Source organism: Sciurus vulgaris (genome assembly GCF_902686455.1).
Source record: "Sciurus vulgaris genome assembly, chromosome: 9".
Lineage (NCBI taxonomy): Eukaryota > Metazoa > Chordata > Mammalia > Rodentia > Sciuridae > Sciurus > Sciurus vulgaris.
In genome coordinates, this window is record NC_136469.1 from 135,201,645 (window position 1) to 135,221,810 (window position 20,166).

General features: G+C 41.9%; 2 protein-coding genes across 5 annotated transcripts in view; one reads left to right on the forward strand and one right to left on the reverse strand.

Moving 5' to 3' along the window:
• Positions 1 to 7,740: 7,740 nt before the first annotated feature.
• On the reverse strand, positions 7,741 to 18,936 carry LOC306669906 (uncharacterized protein). Of its 4 annotated transcripts, none has more exons than XM_079154094.1 (4): positions 18,517 to 18,936; positions 17,931 to 18,066; positions 16,467 to 16,575; positions 7,741 to 8,118 (listed from the first exon to the last, which is right to left on the reverse strand). In XM_079154094.1, the coding sequence occupies exons 1-3, from the start codon at positions 18,696 to 18,698 to the stop codon at positions 16,498 to 16,500; spliced, it is 396 nt and encodes a 131-aa protein (XP_079010220.1). In that variant the 5' UTR covers positions 18,699 to 18,936; the 3' UTR covers positions 7,741 to 8,118; positions 16,467 to 16,497. The 4 variants fall into 4 exon arrangements, 3 of the variants coding, with proteins under 3 accessions (XP_079010220.1, XP_079010221.1, XP_079010219.1); XM_079154095.1 differs by lacking the exon at positions 7,741 to 8,118 and adding an exon at positions 9,932 to 10,373; XR_013766238.1 differs by lacking the exon at positions 7,741 to 8,118 and having other exon boundaries at positions 15,901 to 16,575; positions 18,733 to 18,936.
• Positions 18,937 to 19,016: 80 nt separating this feature from the next.
• The window catches only part of FBXL5 (F-box and leucine rich repeat protein 5), a 47,439-nt gene continuing 46,289 nt past the window's right edge, over positions 19,017 to 20,166 (forward strand). The window contains exon 1 of the mRNA XM_079154092.1: positions 19,017 to 19,197. Coding sequence (XP_079010218.1) covers positions 19,114 to 19,197 — 84 coding nt within the window. The 5' untranslated portion in view covers positions 19,017 to 19,113. The remainder of the gene's footprint in view (positions 19,198 to 20,166) is intronic.

Consider the following 20,166-nt stretch of genomic DNA (forward strand, 5'->3'; position numbering starts at 1 on the left):
GGCAAGGCTGCATGGTCAGACTCTATTTATTTATTTGGTGGTACTGGCGAATGATCCACAGGCACTCTACCACTGAGCAGCATTCCCAGCAATTTTAAATTTATAAGATTTTGAGTCAGGGTTTTGCTAAGTTGCCTAGGCTGGCCTCAAATTTGCAATTGTCCTGCCTCAGTCTCTGGAGTAGCTGAGATTACAGGCACATGCCACCAAGTGCTGACAGACTTGTTTTTAACAGTTAGCAAAGGTGTGACAGTTGTGCAGGGAAAGAAGACCAGCTTCAAATCCTACTTCCGTGTTTCTGAACTTTGGTTCCCTCATCTGTAAAAGTGAGCTGCCATAACTTAATTTATAATGTGAGATGAGAGGGTGCCTAGTATGCAGTTAGTCTTTCAGTAACTGATGGCTCTCATCTGTGAATTCACTCTTTCCTTTGTAGAAGGTCACTGAACTGTTATGCTATATGTAAGAAAGGAATTTCTGAGGAATGTTCAGTAGGAGACTGGCAAGATTACACACGTGTGAAAACACAGTGCTTCATGAATCACTGCACTTTTATTTCGGCCCATCCTAAAGTTGACTCAGCATAGACATTTATATGTAGCAAATATGCTACAGTAATCTCATTGTTCACCCTGCAAGCTAGGTCAATATAAAGTACTATTTTCTTTTGTTGATCAATTATTCCGCTATCAAGACATTATTTTGCCAAAAGATCTGGTAGTAATAATTGCATCCATTTCTACTTTTTTTCTGGGCATTATAATGTTAAATAACAAACTTGGTTACTGTTCTGCTGTATTTCATTTTATTCTTTTTGGTACTAGGGATTGAATTCAGGGGAACTTAATCACTAAGGCACATCCCCAGTCCTTTTTATTTTTTATTTTGAGACAGGATCTCACTAGTTGCTTAGGATCTTTTTAAATTGCTTATGCTGGCTTTGAATTTGGAATCCTCCTGCTTCAGTCTCCTGAACTGTTGGGATACAGGTGTGTGCCACTATGCCTGGCTTTTCTGTATCTCATTTGCAAAAAGCATATGTTTACAAAAATAAGTATGTAACTTTATGTTATTTAAGATAATGGACTGATAAAATTAATTCCTTCCAGAATACTATAGAGGAAAAGGATTTCAATCTTTTTAGGTCAGAAAGTGTGAAGGGAGGGTCACTCAACTTTGAGTTTTTTATAAAACAATTATTTCTAAGCCTTATTTTCTCAAAGGAGCAAAGACTCTCTAAAGAGTTCTTTGGATGGTCTTCTTTTTTTTTTCCCTTCCCCCCAACCCCTCCCACTGCTCTTTTTCCTCTATATAGTCCCTCCTTCCTCCATTCTTGCCCCCCTCCCTAACCCTAACTCTAACCCTAACACTAACCCCTCCCACTCCCCATTATGTGTCATCATCCACTTATCAGCGAGATCATTTGTCCCTTGGTTTTTTGAGATTGGCTTATCTCACTTAGCATGATATTCTCCAATTTCATCCATTTGCCTGCAAATGCCATAATTTTATCATTCTTTATGGCAGAGTAATATTCCATTGTATATATATATATATATATATGCCACAGTTTCTCTATCCATTCATCAACTGAAGGGCATCTAGGTTGGTTCCACAATCTGGCTATGGTGAATTGAGCAACTATGAACATTGATGTGGCTATGTCTCTGTAGTATGCTGATTTTAAGTCCTTTGGGTATAGGCCAAGGAGTGGGATAGCTGGGTCAAATGGTGGTTCCATTCCAAATTTTCTGAGGAATCTCCACACTGCTTTCCAGAGTGGCTGCACTAATTTACAGCCCCACCAGCAATGTATGAGTGTACCTTTTTCCCCACATCCTCGCCAACACCTATTGTTGCTTGTGTTCTTAATAATCGCCATTCTAATTGGGGTGAGATGAAATCTTAGGGTAGTTTTGATTTGCATTTCTCTTATTACTAGAGATGTTGAACATTTTTTCATATATCTGTTGATTGCTTGTACATCTTCTTCTGTGAAGTGTCTGTTCATTTCCTTAGCCCATTTGTTGATTGGATTATTTGTATTCTTGGTGTAGAGTTTTTTGAGTTCTTTATAGATTCTGGAGATTAGTGCTCTATCTGAAGTATGATTGGCAAAGATTTTCTCCCACTCTGTAGGCTCTCTCTTCACATTACTGATAGTTTCCTTTGCTGAGAGAAAGCTTTTTAGTTTGAATCCATCCCAGTTGTTGATTCTTGCTTTTATTTCTTGTGCTATGGGAGTCCTGTTAAGGAAGTCTGATCCTAAGCCGACAAGGTGAAGATTTGGACCTACTTTTTCTTCTATAAGATGCAGGGTCTCTGGTCTGATTCCAAAGTCCTTGATCCATTTTGAGTCGTTTTGTGCAGGGCAAGAGATAGGGGTTTAGTTTCATTCTGTTGCATATGGTTTTCCAGTTTTCGCAGCACGATTTGTTGAAGAGGCTATCTTTTCTCCATTGCATATTTTTGGCCCCTTTGTCTAATATGAGAAAATTGTATTTGGGTTTGTGTCCATGTCCTCTATTCTGTACTATTGATCTACCTGTCTATTTTGGTACCAATACCATGCCGTTTTTGTTACTATTGCTTTGTAGTAGAGTTGAAGATCTGGTATTGCGATACCCCCTGCTTCGCTCTTTCTACTGAGGATTGCTTTAGCTATTCTGGGTTTCTTATTCTTCCAGATGAATTTCATAATTGCTTGCTCTATTTCTATAAGGTACATCATTGGAATTTTAATTGGAATTGCATTGAATCTGTATAGCACTTTTGGTAGTATGGCCATTTTGACAATATTAATTCTGCCTATCCAAGAACATGGGAGATCTTTCCATCTTCTAAGGTTTTCTTTAATTTCTTTCTTTCGTGTTCTGTAGTTCTCATTGTAGAGGTCTTTCACCTCTTTTGTGAGATTGATTCCCAAGTACTTTATTTTTTTTTTATGCTATTGTGAATGGGGTAGTTTTCCTAACTTCTCTTTCTGAAGATTCATCACTTACGTATAAAAATGCATTGGATTTATGAGCATTGATCTTATAACCTGCTACTTTACTGAATTCACTTATGAGTTCTAAAAGTTTTCTGGTGGAATTTCTGGGTTCCTCTAAATATATAATCATCTCATCAGCAAACAGGGATAGTTTGAGTTCTTCTTTTCCTATTCGTATCCCTTTAATTTCTTTGGTTTGTCTAATTGCTCTGGCTAGAGTTTCAAGGACAATGTTGAATAGAAGTGGTGAAAGAGGGCATCCCTGCCTTGTTCCAGTTTTTAGGGGGAATGCTTTCAGTTTTTCACCATTTAGAATGATACTGGTCATGGGCTTAGTGTAGATGGCCTTTACAATGTTAAGGAATGTTCCCACTATCCCTATATTTTCTAGTGTTTTGAGCACGAAGGGATGCTGTATTTTATTGAATGCTTTTTCTGCATCAATCGAAAGAATCATGTGATTCTTAACTTTAAGTCTATAGATAAGTCTATTGGTGAATGATATTTATTGATTTCCGGATGTTGACCCAACCTTGCATCCCTGGCATAAAACCCACTTGATCGAGGTGTACTATCTTTTTAATGTATTTCTGTATGCAATTTGCTAAAATTTTGTTGAGAATTTTTGCGTCAATGTTCATTAAGGATATTGGTCTGAAATTTTCTTTCCTCAATGTGCCTCTCTCTGGTTTAGGTATCAGGGTGACATTGGCTTCATAGAATGAGCTTGGGAGGGTTCCCTCCTCTTCTATTTCATGGAATACTTTGAGGAGTATTGGAATGAGCTCTTCTTTAAAGGTTTTGTAGAACTCTGCTGAGAACTCATCTGGTCCCAGACTTTTCTTTGTTAGTAGGTTTGATGACCTCTTCTATTTCATTGCTTGAAATTGATTTATTTAAGTTGTGTATGTCCTTCTGGTTCAGTTTAGGTAATTCGTATGTCTCTAGAAACTTGCTGATGTCTTTGAGGTTTTCTGTTTCCTTGGACCATAGATTTTCCAAAATAGCTTCTAATTATGTTTTGTATTTCACTCGTGTCTGTAGTGATATTTCCTTGTTCATTCCGAATTTTAGTAATTTGAGTTTTCTCTCTTTCTCTTTGTTAGTGTGGCTAAGGGTTTATGAATTTTGTTTATTTTTTTCAAAGAACCAACTATTTATTTTGTTAATTTTTTCGATTGTTTCTTTTGTTTCAATTTCATTGATTTTAGCTCTGATTTTAACTATTTCCTGTCTTCTACTACTTTTGGTGTTGGTCTGCTCTTCTTTTTTTAGGGCTTTGAGCTGTAGTGTTAAGTCGTTTGTTGATTTTTACTTCTTTTGTTGAACGCGCTCCATGAAATAAATCTTCCTCTAAGTACTGCTTTCTTGGTGTCCCAGAGATTTTGATATGATGTGTCTTTGTTCTTGTTTACTTCTAAGAATTTTTTTATTTCTCTCCTGATGTCTTCTGTTTTCCATTCATCGTATAATAGCATATTATTTAATCTCCAGCTATTGGAGAAGGTTCTGTTTTTTATTCTGTCATTTATTTCTAATTTCAATCCATTATGATCTGATAGAGTACAAGGTAGTATCTCTATCTTCTTGTATTTGCTAACAGTAGCTTTGTGGCATAAAACATGGTCTATTTTAAAGAAGGATCCATGTGCTGCTGAGAAGAAAATGTATTCGTTCTTTGTTGGATGGTATATTCTATATAAGTCGGTTAAGTCTAAATTGTTGATTGTGTTATTGAGATCTATGGTTTCTTTATTCAATTTTTGTTTGGACGATCTATCCAGCGGTGAGAGAGGTGTGTTAAAATCGCCTAGTATTATTGTGTTGTGGTCTATTTGATTTCTGGAATTGAGAAGGATTTGTGTGACGTACATGGATGAGCCAATGTTCGGGGCATAGATATTTATGATTGTTATGTCTTGCTGATTTATGTTTCCCTTAAGCAGTATGTAATGTCCTTCTTTATCCCTTCTGACTAGTTTTGGCTTGAAGTCCACATTATCTGAAATGAGGATGGATACTCCAGCTTTTTTGCTGTGTCCATGTGCATGGTATGTTTTTTCCCATCATTTCACCTTTAGTCTGTGGGTATCTCTTTCTATGAGATGAGTCTCTTGCAGGCAGCATATTGTTGGATTTGTCTTTTTAATCCACTCTGCCAGCCTATGTCTTTTGATTGATGAGTTCAGGCCATTAACATTCAGGGTTATTATTGTGATATGATTTATATTCCCAGTCATTTGACTCATTTTTGTTTTTTGACATGATTTGGTTTCCCCTTTATTTCGCTATTCCTTTAGGCTAGTTCCTCCCGTTGCTTATTTGCATCGTTGTTTTTCATCTCTTCCTCATGGAATATTTTGCTGAGAATGTTCTGCAATGTCGGCTTTCTTTTTGTAAATTCTTTTAGCTTTTGTTTATCATGGAAGGATTTTATTTTGTCATCAAACCTGAAAGTAAGTTTTTCTGGGTATAAGATTCTTGGGTGGCATCCATTTTCTTTCAGGGCTTAGTAAATGTTGTTCCAGGCCTTTCTAGCTTTTAGGGTCTGGATTGAAAAATGTGCTGATATTCTTATTGGTTTCCCCCTGAATATAATTTGATTCTTTTCTCTTGCAGCCTTTAAAATTCTGTCTTTATTTTGTATGTTAGGTATTTTCATAATAATGTGCCTTGGTGTGGGTCTGTTGTAATTTTGTATATTTGGAATCCTATATATAAGTCTCTTGTACCTCGTTTTCCATTTCATTCTTCAGATTTGGGAAATTTTCTGATATTATTTCATTGAATAGATTGTTCATTCCTTTGGTTTGTTTCTCTAAGCCTTCCTCAATCTCAATAATTCTTAAATTTGGCCTTTTCATGATATCCCATAATTCTTGTAGATTCTGTTCATGATTTCTTACCATCTTCTCTGATTGGTCAACTTTGTTTTCAAGGTTAAATATTTTGTCTTCAATGTCCGAGGTTCTGTCTTCCAGGTGTTCTATCCTATTGGTTATGCTTTCTATGGAGTTTTTAACTTGGTTTATTGTTTCCTTCATTTCAAGGATTTCTGTTTGTTTTTTTTCTTTCAGCATCTCTATCTCTTTATTGAAATGATCTTTTGCTTCCCGTATTTGCTCTTTTAACTGTTGGTTGGTGCAATCATTTAATGCCTGCATTTGCTCTTTCATCTCTTCCTTCAATGCCTGCATTTGCTCTTTCATCTCATTTGCTTCCCTGATTGTTTTAATTATGTACATTCTGAACTCCCTTTCTGACATTTCTTCTGCTGTGCTGTCATTGGGTTTCATTGATATAGTTTGGGACATCTAGGTTTGTTTGGGACATTTTCTTCCCTTGTTTTCTCATATTGGTCAGATATCAGTGGGACTCTGAGATATTGCAGATTTCCTCTATTGGCTTATAGTGTCCCTGTAGATTTCTAGTATATCACCTACCAGCTTTTAGTAGCCTGAAGTCTTGGAGGAACTTGATAATGCAGTACTTCTGAAGAAAGCTGCCCTAGCCCGCTACTGGGTCCAGGGCTGGGGCTGGTTCTGCCTGGAAATCCTCTCACTGGGCGGTCCTGCTCCTAGAAACTGGCTATAGACAGGGCCTGCATCCACCTGAGGGAGCCAGGCTGCTTGGGGGAAAACCTCTCCCTGTCCTGCCTTGGTCCCAGAAGCCACCTGTGGGCCGGGGCCTGCCGCTGGGTCCGGAGCTTGGGGTCAGCTCTGTGTGGAAAAGCTTTCACTGGGCGGGCCTGCTCCAAGAAGCTGGCTGTGGACCCCGTCTGTTGCCAGAGGGAGCAGGGCTGCTTGGGGAAGACTCTCGCTGCCCTGCCCTGGTCCCATAAGTTGCCTGTGGGCCGGGGCCCACCGCTGGGTCCGGGGCTTGGAGCTGGCTCTGTGCAGAAAGGCTCTCACTGGGTGGCCTGCTCCAAGAAGCTGTCTGTGGACCGAGCCTGATGCCGGAGGGAGCAGGGGAAGTCTCTCGCTGCCCTGTCCTGGTCCAAGAAGCTGCCCCCTGTCCAGGCCTCCCGCCCAGGCCAAGCTTCACCTGGTGGGAGAGACTCACCTGCGGCTGTATGTTGGTCCGAGTCTCTCATACCTCCCCTTCTTCAATCCTGCGTTATGGAGCATCGGGAGATGCAGTTACCCTCTAGTCCGCCATCTTGGATCCTTTGGTCTTATTTTTTTAATGTACACAATAATTTTAGAGACTATTGAATGCTTAGTGTTCCAGGCACTGTGAAAGCTTATTACAATTGTTAACTCAGTTAATTCTCTATGAGGTATGTATTACTATTTCTTCTGCTTTATAAGTGAAGACTGAGAAACTCAGAGAGTACGTCATTTGCCCTGGTTCACACAGGAAGGATGGATGAAGCTGGGAAGGGTACCTAAATCTGATTCTGAGCTCAGACACCTAACACTCAGCTATACTTTTTTTTTTTTTTAATTTTTTATTTGTTCTAATTAGCTGGCAGTAGAATGCATTTATACATTTTGAAAAATCATACATAAATGGAGTATAATTTCTCATTTTTCTGATCGTACATATTTTAGGATCACATCGGTCATGCAGTCATATATGTACATGAGGTAATAGGGTCTGTTTCACTCTAGTATCCTTCCTACCCCCATTCCTCCCTTCACTCCCCTCTACCTAATATAAAGTAACTCTATTCTTCCTTAGCTCCCTCCAACACACTTATTGTGAATTAACATTTGCATATCAAAGAAAATATTCTGCCTTTGGTTTTTTGAGTTTGGCTTATTTTACTTTAGCAGGATATTCTTCAACTCAAGTGCCATAATTTCATTTTCTTCACATTCTTTCATTCACAGCTATTCTATCCCTAGTACACACACAAACACACACATTCATACCAAAAAAATATTTTTTTTTAAAAAGTGAGAAGGTTGAGTTTTAGTCAAGATGCTATAGAGACTAAGAAAGGAGAGCAATGTTTATTAACTGTTCAAATCACAGAGATCTCTGTTTGCTTTCCTGTATCTGTTCTTCCCTTCTTCTACAGTAGCCAACCCCCTGTTGGCTTGGTAGATGGCCAACAAGAACACATAGTCACTCTTCTCACCTGTTTACAACAAAGTAATCTATGTGATATAAGTTTCATCCTATGGGAAATAACTAGGAATGATTTTCAGAGACTCCTAGGAGATAACTAATATGTAGGAATGCTTAGACTCTCATCCTTTCTTCCATTTTACTATCTGCAATGCAAATGCCACTCTCTGCACTTAAAAACAAAGACCACACCCTAGACTTGGCAGATCAATGGACTGGAAGGAGCCCGTTCCCCTAAAATGACAAAATGGAGAGCTGCCGAACCAGGCCTGGAGTACACTGGTCTTCACGTGAGGGTAGTAGCCAGCTTCCAAGAGGGCACCAAATGATCCTGATATCTGAGATGTATATCCTTTTATAGTCTCCCACACTGTACTGGTGTTATCTGTCTGACCCATAGCATCTGGCAGAAGTGGTGTCTTTCGAGAGTACATCATAAAATCCTGACTAATCTTGGGTGTTCACACTCCTTCTCTTTCTTGGCACTCAACCTTGGGGAAAGCAAGCTGACATACTCTGAGCAGCCCTATGGAAAGTCCCATGTGGTGATCTCCTGAAGTCCTTTATCTAACAGTCTATAGGGGTCCAAGACCTCTCCACAGCCACTTGAGTGAGCTGAAGGCAGATCTTTTAGTCCTGTCAAGTCTTCAGGTGACTATAGTCCTGGCTGAAAACTTGACAGCAAGTTCATGAGAGAATCTAATTAATTTTTTTGGTACCAGGGATTGAACCCAGGGGTGCTCTACTACTGAATCACAAAAAAGGGCTGGGAGCCCTTTTTTATTTTTTATTTTGAGACAGGGTCTCATAGGTTGCTTATAGTCTCACAAAAGTGCTGAGGCTAGCTAGCTTCAAAATTGCAATCCTCGTGCCTCAGCCTCCCAAACAGTTAGGATAACAGGTATGCACCACCACGCCTGGCTCATGAGAGAATGTGGGCTAGCATACCCAGCCAGCTGAAGCAGCTCTAAATTTCCTGATCCTTAGAAACTGTGAAATAATAAACATTGCTGTCTTTAAACCACTAAGTTTTTGAGTGATTTGTTGTGTAACAGTAGAAAACTAATACATGAAACAAAGAAAACCCTATCTTGTTTAAGTCATTGTCATTTTTTATTCTTTCACTTGCAATGAAATCTACCTCTAAATTCCTTCTCCAGCTAAAATTATAGAATTAAAGAAACAGCTTTCAAGATGCTAGACCTAGGGTTTCTAGAAATTGAGAACTGGCAGAGTCTAAAGAGAATGTCTTGTCCTATTGCCTTGCATTAGAGGTAAAAGTAATAGTGTAAAAAACATTTAGTGTTTGCTATGCCAAGCTCTCTGCCTACTTCTATACAGTTCATTCTCAGGATAACCTGAGAGGTAGGAACTGGAGCAAAAATAACTAACATGGTTTTGGCACCATTATGAAACACAAATAACCGGAATGGAAGCAGACCTCAAACAGATCAGCAAGCTTTCCTTTATTTGGCAGCAGTCAATCAATCAGGAAATGGAGGGGCTCATTTTCGGAGTGGAAAATGGCGGTAGGTTACAGAGGGGCTCTGAGTTTTATGTTACAATGAGGGTGAATTAATCACTGGAGACTGAAGCAGAATGTGTCAGTTTGGGCAGTCAGGAAGTAAGTTGTAAAGAGTCTGAAACTTATTGTTACTGGGAAGGGTTGAAAGCTCAGAACTCTGCCAGAGTTCACTTTTTATCTTCTTCCTCTGGGACCCATTGTTACCCCAAGCTTCACACTTGGCTTTTCTCCTTCTGGGACCCATTCGCAGTGGGAAAGGGCAAATGTCCAGGTCTCAGTTTCAGTGTTCACCTCCTCCCTGCAGGACCTATTGTGGTTGGGATGGGATGAATGTTTGCTTTTGGTGGAGATGCTGCCCATGAACTCAGGAAGGAATGAAAGTTTGCACCTCCTCCCCCGGGGGCCCAATATTACTGGGAGAGGATTAATGATTGCCTCCCGCCTCCCTCTTCCTCCAGGACAATTTTGGGGGGTTATCATTTCACTACCCTGGTATTATCATTTTCCATATCCTTCAGGGACTTACTATTCCCTTTACATATGAGGAAACTGGGTCCACACACTGATCCATTTTTCTTTACTATCTTGCTACCATTAAACAGGGCTGGGGGTGTGGTTCAATGATAAGAGAGTATGCTTAGCATGTTTGAGGCATTAGGTTCTACCCTCAGCATGAAAAGAACAAAATATTCAACCACGCTGAAGGTATACACCTGCAATTTCAGTTACTCAGGAGGCTGAGGCAGGAGGATCACAAGTTTCAGGTAACTTAGCAAAACCCTGTCTCAAAATAAAAAATAAAATGGGCTGGGGATGTAGCTCAATGGTAAAGCACCCCTGGGTTCAATCCCAGGTACCAAAAAAAAAAAAAAAAAAAAAAAAAAAATCCAATTACAAATGTTAACGTCTTGCACACAAGGGAGAAGACCTATTATAAGCCAAAAAAAATCAACTTGGTAGATATTTTAGGAAGAGTAAATGGAAATGATCATAGTTAAACTGGTTATAAAAGGAAATAATGATTAGTTGAAAGTCACCTAATTATTGATTCACTTATCTGGGTAGTTTGTGCTTGACTTCACAGAACAGGTAAGTATTTGCCCTGCAGAGTCCTTTTTACATGTGTTGTAGATTCATTAATGTTTTATTAATTATTTAGCACTCATTATCACTCAATAGAATCCCAGGCCAAGTTTGCAGTTGAGGAAACAGAATGGGCATTGATTTGCCCATGGTTCTTTGAGTATAGCTAGATAGTGGCAGAGGTGAGATTAGGTCTCAGACTAATGTATGTATTAACCACACTGTTTCAAAACAAGTTAGTAGTCAATGAATAGAAATTCCTGTCTTTCTGCCTGTTAGCTGTCAGCATTTTAAAATATTCAGAAGTCTGTTTTATGCAACTATGAACATTTTTTTTTTTTGATACTCTGTTTTTAGGTTTTTGTCTTTTTTTAGTTTTTGAACATCAGGGCTAGAGAGGAAGGAAACAACTGATATTTCCCTGAACGCCCCCGCCCCTTTGGACATCAGGGATTAAGCAATTGCCTACCAGATTTCCTCATTACAATGACTGTAAACCTGATGATTTACAGGAAGCTTATCGTTCTTTTTCATCCCAGAAACTGTGATACTTTCCCTTACTCGTACATGCAAATGCTGTGTTGAGATATCCCTGAGGCAGTCACCTTTCCCTTGGGCTATACACCCTGCGAGCCAGCCATAAAGGAGCCTTTGATAGGCATTCAAGGAGTTGGTGTTGACTTGGCAATATTTATTAAGAACAAAATAGGTGGGGGCTGGTGTGTGGCTGAGTAGGACAGCGCTTGCCTACCACATGCAAGGCCCTGGGTTCAGTCCCTAGCACTGGGAAAAAAAAAAAAAAAAAAAAAGAAAGAAAAAATATAAAAAAAAGAAGCAGAGGAAGAACAAGATAGGTGACATTACAGGCATTTTTTAGGAAATCAGAGGCTTCTGTCTGAAATGTTTGCAAAGAAACCACTGTACACATTATATTTCCATATTTGTAATGAAGCAAATTATGTTTTTGTAATATTTAAAAATACTTCTACGATCATTTTAAATGACTTAAGGTTACTCTACCATATTTTATGGTGTGGTTTACATTCTTCTAGGGGAAGGAATTGGAAATCTGGGTCAATAGGTATCCCCTGCTAAGCCTCACCCAGTATCCAGCTTAGGAATGAATTCCCAACCAAGGGGTCAAGGTGAGAAACTCTTAAAGGGAGGAACTATTGTTGAAGAAAGAAGGACTTTAAATGTAGCTTATTGGGGCTTATTTTTCTTAGAAATCATTTATGTACATTATTGAAAAAAGTGAAGGTTTGTCTGCAAAGGCCTTTTGAATTCTCATTTATTCTTTTTCTCCTCATTTATTCCTGCAACAAGAAATATTTTATTCCTATTATGTATGCCTACTACTTATTCTGGGGATATAGATAAAGGCAGACAAGTATATTACCATATAGTGTCAAGTACTTAAAATTGCCAAGAAATAAGACACTTAGATTATTCTTTTATTCATGTCATTGTTCTGATATTTTGTTGTTAAAAATATGATGTAGGGCTGGGGATAGAGCTCAGCTGGTAGAGGAGTGCTTGCCTAGCATGCACAAGACCCTGGGTTCAATCCCTAGCACCACCAAAAAAAAAAAAAAAAAAAAAAAAAAAAAAAAAAAATATATATATATATATATATATATATATATATATATATATATATATATGATGTAGCTAATGCTGTAGTCATCACAGGACAAAGTTGAATTAATTAAGAATACCTGAAAGATAACTTCAGCTAATTCAGAATGGGACAGGTAACAAAATATTGAATTTCCTTAAAAGTTGTGAGGTTTTCAAGAATAGTAATTTAAATTTGTTCAGTGTTAAATGAATAAAAACAAAGTCCCTACAGCCTCAGGTGGGTGATTCTGAAACTGTCAATACTGAGTTCAAGGGTCACTTCTACCAGAAAGTCCTCTCTAGCTATCTACAAACTAGAGTGAGAGACCTTTCCCGGTGGGTCCTCAGGACTTTACTTGGTCTGAATAATTGTATCCTTCTCTGATTATTTGTTTGTTATTCCTCTAAGACAGAATAGGAATCCCACAGCAGTCACCTTTGGCTCTAGCTCAGAGGTTAATAGCACACGTTAAACATGTAATTTGTTGATATGAATTAATTAACAGAGTTGTCTTTTCAGTGTAAGATGTGGACACATTGCAAGATTTAAAAAAAAAGCACTGATTTAAATCTTGGATTTTTCATTCACTATTTCTCTGACTTTGAACAAATCAATGGCTCTCTTTAAACAATGGCTCTCTTTTCTGTTAAGTGGGAAAAATAGTAGAACATTCCACATATTATGAGGATTACACATGAATTCTTGGAAAACATTTACAGTGCCTGGTACGTGGTAACACTTGATGTATTTTCATTGTTTTATCTCCACCTTCTTTCCTTTACCCCGACTATCATTCTGCTTTTCTCACCTTTTTATTTCTGTCCTAACTGTCCCCTTTTCTTTTACACCCCTTCTTCTTAACTCTTTTATTATCTATGCCTTTGTATATGTCCAACTATTTCTTTTTCTTGTGTATGGGGTATCAGTGAGCCTGTAGGGAAGAGACCTCCACACCTTAAAAAAGGGGAACAGGCCAGGTGCAGTGGTGCACACCCATAATCCCAGCTGCTCAGGAGGCTGAGGCAGGAGGATCACGAGTTCAAAGCCAGCCTTAGTAACTGAGGTCCTAAGCAACTCAGCGAGACCCTGTCTCTAAACAAAATGTAAAGGGCTGGGCATGTGGCTCCGTGGTAAAATAGCCCTGGGTTCAATCCCTGGTACCAAAAAAAAAAGGTGGCACAGTATGTTGTGCCTGCATTCCAATGTGCTACCTTGTACTTCAAGTCAAGAACCGTGTACTCCAAACATTTTGCTTTAGTCAGTTTTCCACTACTGTGACAAAACCTGAGATAATCAAAGTATGAAGAGATAAGATTTACCCTGGTTCATACTTTTGGAGGTTTCATTCCATCAAGGCTCTGATACCACTGATGCCATTGATAGGCATCAATGGCAACAAGTGGCAAAACTGCTTACTTCATGGCTGGGACTCTAAAGAGGAAGGGTCTAGGGTCAGCTACATGAGTCAAGGGCTCACTGCCCATTGACCTGAAGAGCTCCCACCTGTCTCCACCACTTAAGGGTTCCACTACCTCCCAGTTGCTGCACAGCCTGTGGACCAACCCTTTAATACATGGGCCTTAGGGGCAGCAAACTAGAAGTTCTGAAAATGGATACCAGGACTCATTGGGTGCAAAGAGCAGGTGAACAGTCAAATGCCCACAATGGGGCAAGGCCCCACCTTTATAACAACTATGTGAACTCTAAAAACTGCTGGTGACAACTCTGGCTTGCTTGAGAGACCTGGGAAAATAATGTCCTGTGTGTGTCCTGGAGGAAGTAGTACTGGGGCTTGGTGGTGGTCTAAGGAATAGAAATCAGGTAGAACTCATTGGGATGGCTTCATGGTGACAAGCTGGGAGACTCCTATTATCAGAAGGATTGGACATATGGCAGGAGATTGGGACAAAGATCTCCAAGTACAAATATAGGAAGCATCTGGATATGTCTGTGAGGGAGAATGGGACTTCCAGAGGCTAGACAGAGTTCTGGCATTACAGATCAATGGTGATTAATGTTAAACTGAAAGCTTTTTTTTTTAAACACTCTTTTTTTATTTAAGTTTTTTTTTAGTTGTAGATGGACACAATACCTCTATTTCATTTATTTTTATGTGGTGCTGAGGATTGAACCCAGTACCTCTAGTTGACAGGGTTTGCTAAGTTGCCCAAGGGGAGCTTGAACTTGCAAGTCCTCCTGCCCCACTCTCTTCAATAACTGCAATGACAGGTGTGCAACCGTGTGCACAGCTAGAGCTCTCTCTTATACTTTTTAATGGTGACCTACTTTTCAATCGATTGGATGGGCTATAATTTCTATGATATCCAGTATCCTATTAATGTACATTTATTTATTTCCAAATTCTTTATAGTTGTTGTAAGAAAGGTTTTATCATATCTTAGGAACAAATTTTTTTCTTTTGTAGTGTTTTGGACTGATTTGTGTTCTCCCAAAATTCTTAAATTTATTAAGCCCCAACCAACAGGACCTCAGAATGTGACTACATTTTGTAGACAGGACTTTGTAATGCTGGGTATGGTGAAGCACACCTGTAAGCCCAGCCAAGGGAAGTTGATACAGGAAGAGTACTAGTTAGAGGCCAGTTTGGGCAACCTAATGAGACCCTGTCTAAAAAAAAAAAACAAAGAAAAAAGTGATTAAGTTACAACAAGGTGGTTGGGGAGGGCAAGTCAATCTCACTGGTAGATCATAGATTAGACATACAAGAGATGCACACATGCAGAGAAAAGCCTGAGTGGGGACACTTTGAGAAGGTAGCCATCTCTGTGACAGAAAGAGGCCTCAGAAGAAGCTAAGCCTGCTGACACCTTGATCTTGTACTTCTGGCCTCCGAAAACTGTGAAAATGAATTTCCATTTAAGCCAGCCAGCATGTGGTATTTTGTTATGACAGCCCTAGTAAAGTAATATACATAGCAATGTGTCTGTAATTATATAGTAAAAACCAATGAGGCAATAGTGTTCAGTATTTAATTTAAAGAAAATAAAGATTTAGCCACTCTGGAAAGCAGTGTGTAGATTCCTTAGAAAACTTGGAATGGAACCACCATTTGACCCAGCTATCCCACTCCTTGGCCTATACCCAAAGGACTTAAAATCAGCATACTACAGAGATACAGCCACATCAATGTTCATAGCTGCTCAATTCACAATAGCCAGATTGTGGAACCAACCTAGATGCCCTTCAATTGATGAATGGATAAAGAAACTGTGGTATATATATATACAACGGAATATTACTCCACCATAAAGAATGATAAAATTATGGCATTTGCAGGCAAATGGATGAAATTGGACAATATCATGCTAAGTGAGATAAGCCTATCTCAAAAAACCAAAGGATGAATGATCTCACTGATAAGTGGATGATGACACGTAATGGGGGATGGGAGGGGTTAGTGTTAGGTTTAGGGTTAGGGTTAGGGAGGGGGGCAAGAATGGAGGAAGGACTGTATAGAGGGAAAAGAGGGGTGGGAGGGGTGGGGGGAAGGGAAAAAATAACAGAATGAATCAAACAACATTACCCTATGTAAATTTATGATTACACAAATGGTACACCTTTACTCCATGTACAAACAGAAACAACATGTATCCCATTTGTTTACAATAAAAAAAAAGAAAGTAAAGATTTGAGGAAACTGTAAACAAATACACACTCATATATCTGATTAAGCTTCATTTGCATAGAAAGTATACTAAAGGAAAATAAAAACAAATGTAGCATTTGGCATTGCATTTCAACTTGCTGGCTATCTTTTATTTTGCCATCATTCATATTGAAAGCTTTACCCCTAAATCAACTTGGTTTGCTATAGCAGTTGTTGATCGGCTATTTTGACTAACAGGGATGATCAAATTTGGTTAGGATTATGATTCCAACTGGTTTGTAATTACATTGCTTATTTTCACAACAAACCCCGCTTTGGAGAAAGTGCTATGTCATAATGAAATAGACAAGAGTTAAATGCCTTAGAATTGACCTTCCCTGACAATCTTTTCCAGAGCCCTCAAAACTAGGGGCAGAAAATTCTACAGAAGAGGCCTGGGGTCATTGTATTTTTAGGTTGCCAGGGAATAAGACTTTTTTCCCCCTGTAGCATGCAGTTTTTCAGGGAGAATAAGCGTGGGGAAGAGACCCATCAGTCCTACCAGGCACGCCACCATGTGGGCTTTCACAGCTCTATCCACAGGCCTTATTCTGTGCACTCTCTTTGCAGTGGCCAAAGGCTGGTTTCTTTGAATTTGTCTGCTTTTGTACCTGAAGAAATCACACAGAAAGGTGATTCAACTGACAACCAGGTCATAAGAACATTTCCTATCTGTTGTAGTTGTGAGAATCTACAGTTACGACACTACATTGATCAGTGTCTTCTCTCTTCAGCTACAGTGCATTATAAATTAATCATTTATTCTACATATCAGGTGATTGATTGCTATATTACTCAGTATATGGAGCTTAAGTTAACAGTGTCTCTCGAAGGGAAAAATGACTAACAGGCCTTATTTATTTATTTTTATAATTTAATCTCTTTTCCTTTTGTCATCCTAATTTTTTGAAATAGTCAGGGCCCAAAGTAGCTGTTATTATACTTCAGCCAACTTACACAGTTACAAATCTGAGTTATAAACTTTGTGTGTGGATGGACATTTTTGTTGTTAAATACCTCCATAATGTGGCTATTTTGGGAAATATGCTAGTGAGCAATGTAGACACAAACAGGTGCAAGAGAAATACAACAAGGTATTTTCAAAATTAGTAAAAATGAGGAAATTACAAGAATTCCATGAATTTACCTCATTCCTTCTTTCTTTTTTCAGCAAATATTTTTTGAGTACCAGTGGTATGACAGACACTGTTCTGAGTGCTGAGGGTACAATGAGCACCTCTCATGGAGCTCATTTCTCTATAGAATTGATTCACCTGAGGTTTGATTCAACATTCCAAGACAGTTGGTGTGAAAGATCAGCATGAAGTAAAGAAATAGAGGGGAAATAAGAAAATGTCTTTTGAGGTACATTAAAAAGTATAGAGGCAAAGCACTAAGGAAAGAGAAAATAAAAGGGGGGAAACAGGGTGAGAGGATAAGAGGGAGGGACTGTGAAGGACTTTGTCTATCCTTCTGTTCCATTAAGCATTTTTCCTATTTCCTCAGAACAGACTGGAGAAGCCATCTGTGTCCCAACTAAGACAGTGCCTGGGAGGGTATTGTCGGACCAGATTCATAAGCCAGATTATTCACTTACCCTAGGCAGTTACCAGAATGTCTTTGACAGTTTTCTACAGTGCTAGCTCACAGAGTTGTACTTATGTACAACTTCTTGTACGTATGTACTTACCGACTGAACCCAGGGGCACGCTACCACTGAGCTACGTCCCTAACCCTTTCTATTTTGAGGGAAGGTTTCACTGCATTGCTCAGGTTGGCTTTGAACTTAACGATATTTCATCCTCAGCCTCCTGAGTAGCCAGGATTACAGGCGAGCCCAGCTTGTTGTATCTAATACTAATAGTTTTCAGACAGCACTTAGTATATGCCAAGTACTATTATGAACACTTCAAATACATGAACTTGCTAAATCCTCCTAAAAATCTTATGAGGTAGGTATTATTACCCTCATTTCACACATGATGAAACTGAGGCACAGAGAAATCATGTAGCTTGTCCAAAGTCGTACGACCAGTATTTGGCAAAACCAGGAACCTTTCATCTCCAGGGTCTTGTTTTGTGCCACTGCTCGCTCACATTGCCTGTCAATAAATGGCACATGGTACGATTAGAACCGAACAGGCGCTCTCCAGGGCAAGGTTCTTTCCTACCTCCTTATACTCTTATTTTTTGAATGTTGGGCCCCCATGTTGTCGAGAAACTACGATAGATAACAGAGATGCTGGGGTGAATGCACCATCGTGCCCTCCTGGCTTAGGGCACGGAGCAAGTAACACACCCTCCCCACATTCTCAGCCTCTCCGGCCCTTGCCGTTCCTTTTTCGGCCCATCACTCCTCCAGCCGAGCCCTGGCGGGTTGGCTGACCAGGCTGAGCGGAGCCTGTCTCCCGGGGATGGGGTGAGGATGGCCAAGAGACCCGGGGACCCTGCTCGGGCCAGTGACGCCGGTCCAGCCCCTTTCTCTCTCGCTAGGCCTCGTCTTAAGATGGAGGGATGCTGCTGGGCTCTCCCGCACCCGCCCTCGGCCTCACGCCCGGGTCCTGCCAGGCGCCGCCGCTCCCCGCGTGGGCCGCACGTTCCCGGAGACCCCAGCCCGGGTTCGCTCGGCTGCGCCGGAGCCAAGCCCGGGCCGAGCCTGGCATGTGGGCAAGGCCGCGGGCGCGAATCGGAGGCCGGCCCAGCAGGGCCGGGTCGCGCGCGGGCCGAGGGGCATCGCGGTCGGGCGCCCAGGTGGGCTCGGGGCTCGCCTTCGGCCAAGGCGCGGGGCTGCCTGGGCGTCCAGGCCGGCGGGCGCCCCCGAACGCCACCTCTCGCTTCACCCGCTGTTTTGGGGAGGCGAAACTACAGGACCAAGGCTTAGTTTCTTCCTGCGACACACGAAGAGGACAAGGAATGGGTGTGGAGGCGGGAGGCAGAGCCGCGAGCCTCCGCGCCCGGTCACGTGGGCCGCAGGGACCGCATGGCGGCGGCCCGCGCGCCCCCGCGTCTCCGCCGGCCGGGCGGCCCGGACGCGCGCGCCGACGGGGCGGGCGCATGCGCAGGGGGGCGCGCCGCCTCTGCCCCGCGGCGAGGGTGTCTATGGAGAGGCGGCGGCCGCGGCTGCTGAGGCGGAGGCTGAAGCCGCGGCGATGGCGCCCTTCCCCGAAGAAGTGGACGTCTTCACCGCCCCGCACTGGCGGATGAAGCAGCTGGTGGGGCTCTACTGCGACAAGGTAACGGAGCGCGGGGCCTGCGGCTCGGGGCGGCGCGGCGGGCGGGCGGCGAGCAGCAGGCGGGTCCCCGGGGCGGCCTGGCCTGCGCGGCGCTCGCAGCCCCCGGGGTCGCCGCCTCCTGCGCAGCTGTCAGCGCTGCGCGGCCCCCGCGGCCCCCGGCCCCTCGGGAGCCGCCCCCAGCCCGGCCGCGGCCTCGGACGTGCCCTCGGGGCGCGCGGCGCCGCCCTGCCCGGCGCGTCCTCCTGCCCGCGGGCCTGGCGCGCGGAGGGGAGGGCGCTGCCTGCCGCCAGCCCCTCGGGGCGCGGGGCCGCGAACCCCCGGACCCCGGCCGGCCGGCGCGGTGGGGCTTCGCGTCCGCGCGGGCAGGCGGTTGCTGCGGTCCCCTCGCCCGCAGTACCCGCCCTCGGCCTGCTCGGGGCTCCCCGCGTTTTTGCAGACGCCCGTGCATCCTTGTGCAACTCTGGCTCGCTTCCTGGCGCGCCGGGCAGCGGCCCCAGCTCCCCCTGCATTTTACCTCCGAGCTGTTCTCTGGCTGGAATTGGGAGAAGAAACGGTTTAGGAGAGAGTGGACCTTCTCTCTTCGTTTATGGTTCTTGTTTTTCTCACAACTTTTATTGCCCGGGGTATTTACTCGCTGTAAAAATTTGTTAGAGGACAGCTCTTCTCTGCTGGAATTCGTTGCGTGGGCTCAAATAAAAGGGGCCTCGGGGAAAGTTGGTTTGACTGTGGGAACCCTTTCGGATTATTAATTGGTGCAGCCCGCCTAAACTGGAGAAGCACTTTTAAAGTGGAGGTAGCCCAGGACCTTTTGCTAATGACTTAATTAAAATTACCCGTATTTGTCAATTTATGTTGGGGAAAGTCATATGGCTATCCTTAAAACTTCGGGCAGTCTTATTTCTTGTAGAAGTGAACCAGATAAATAGGATTTAAATGCATGTTGTTTAAGCATGGAAATCAACTTACGAA

Coding starts and splice junctions, on each gene's coding strand:
- LOC306669906 (XM_079154094.1), bottom strand. CDS start 18,698: ATGCCCCTCGGCCCGCGCGCGACCCGGCCCTGCTGGGCCGGCCTCCGA. Junction 18,067..18,516: donor GCGCCTGGCAGGACCCGGGC/GTGAGGCCGAGG, acceptor ATTTATTGACAG/GCAATGTGAGCGAGCAGTGG. Junction 16,576..17,930: donor TCATCATGTGTGAAATGAGG/GTAATAATACCT, acceptor TGATTTCTTCAG/GTACAAAAGCAGACAAATTC.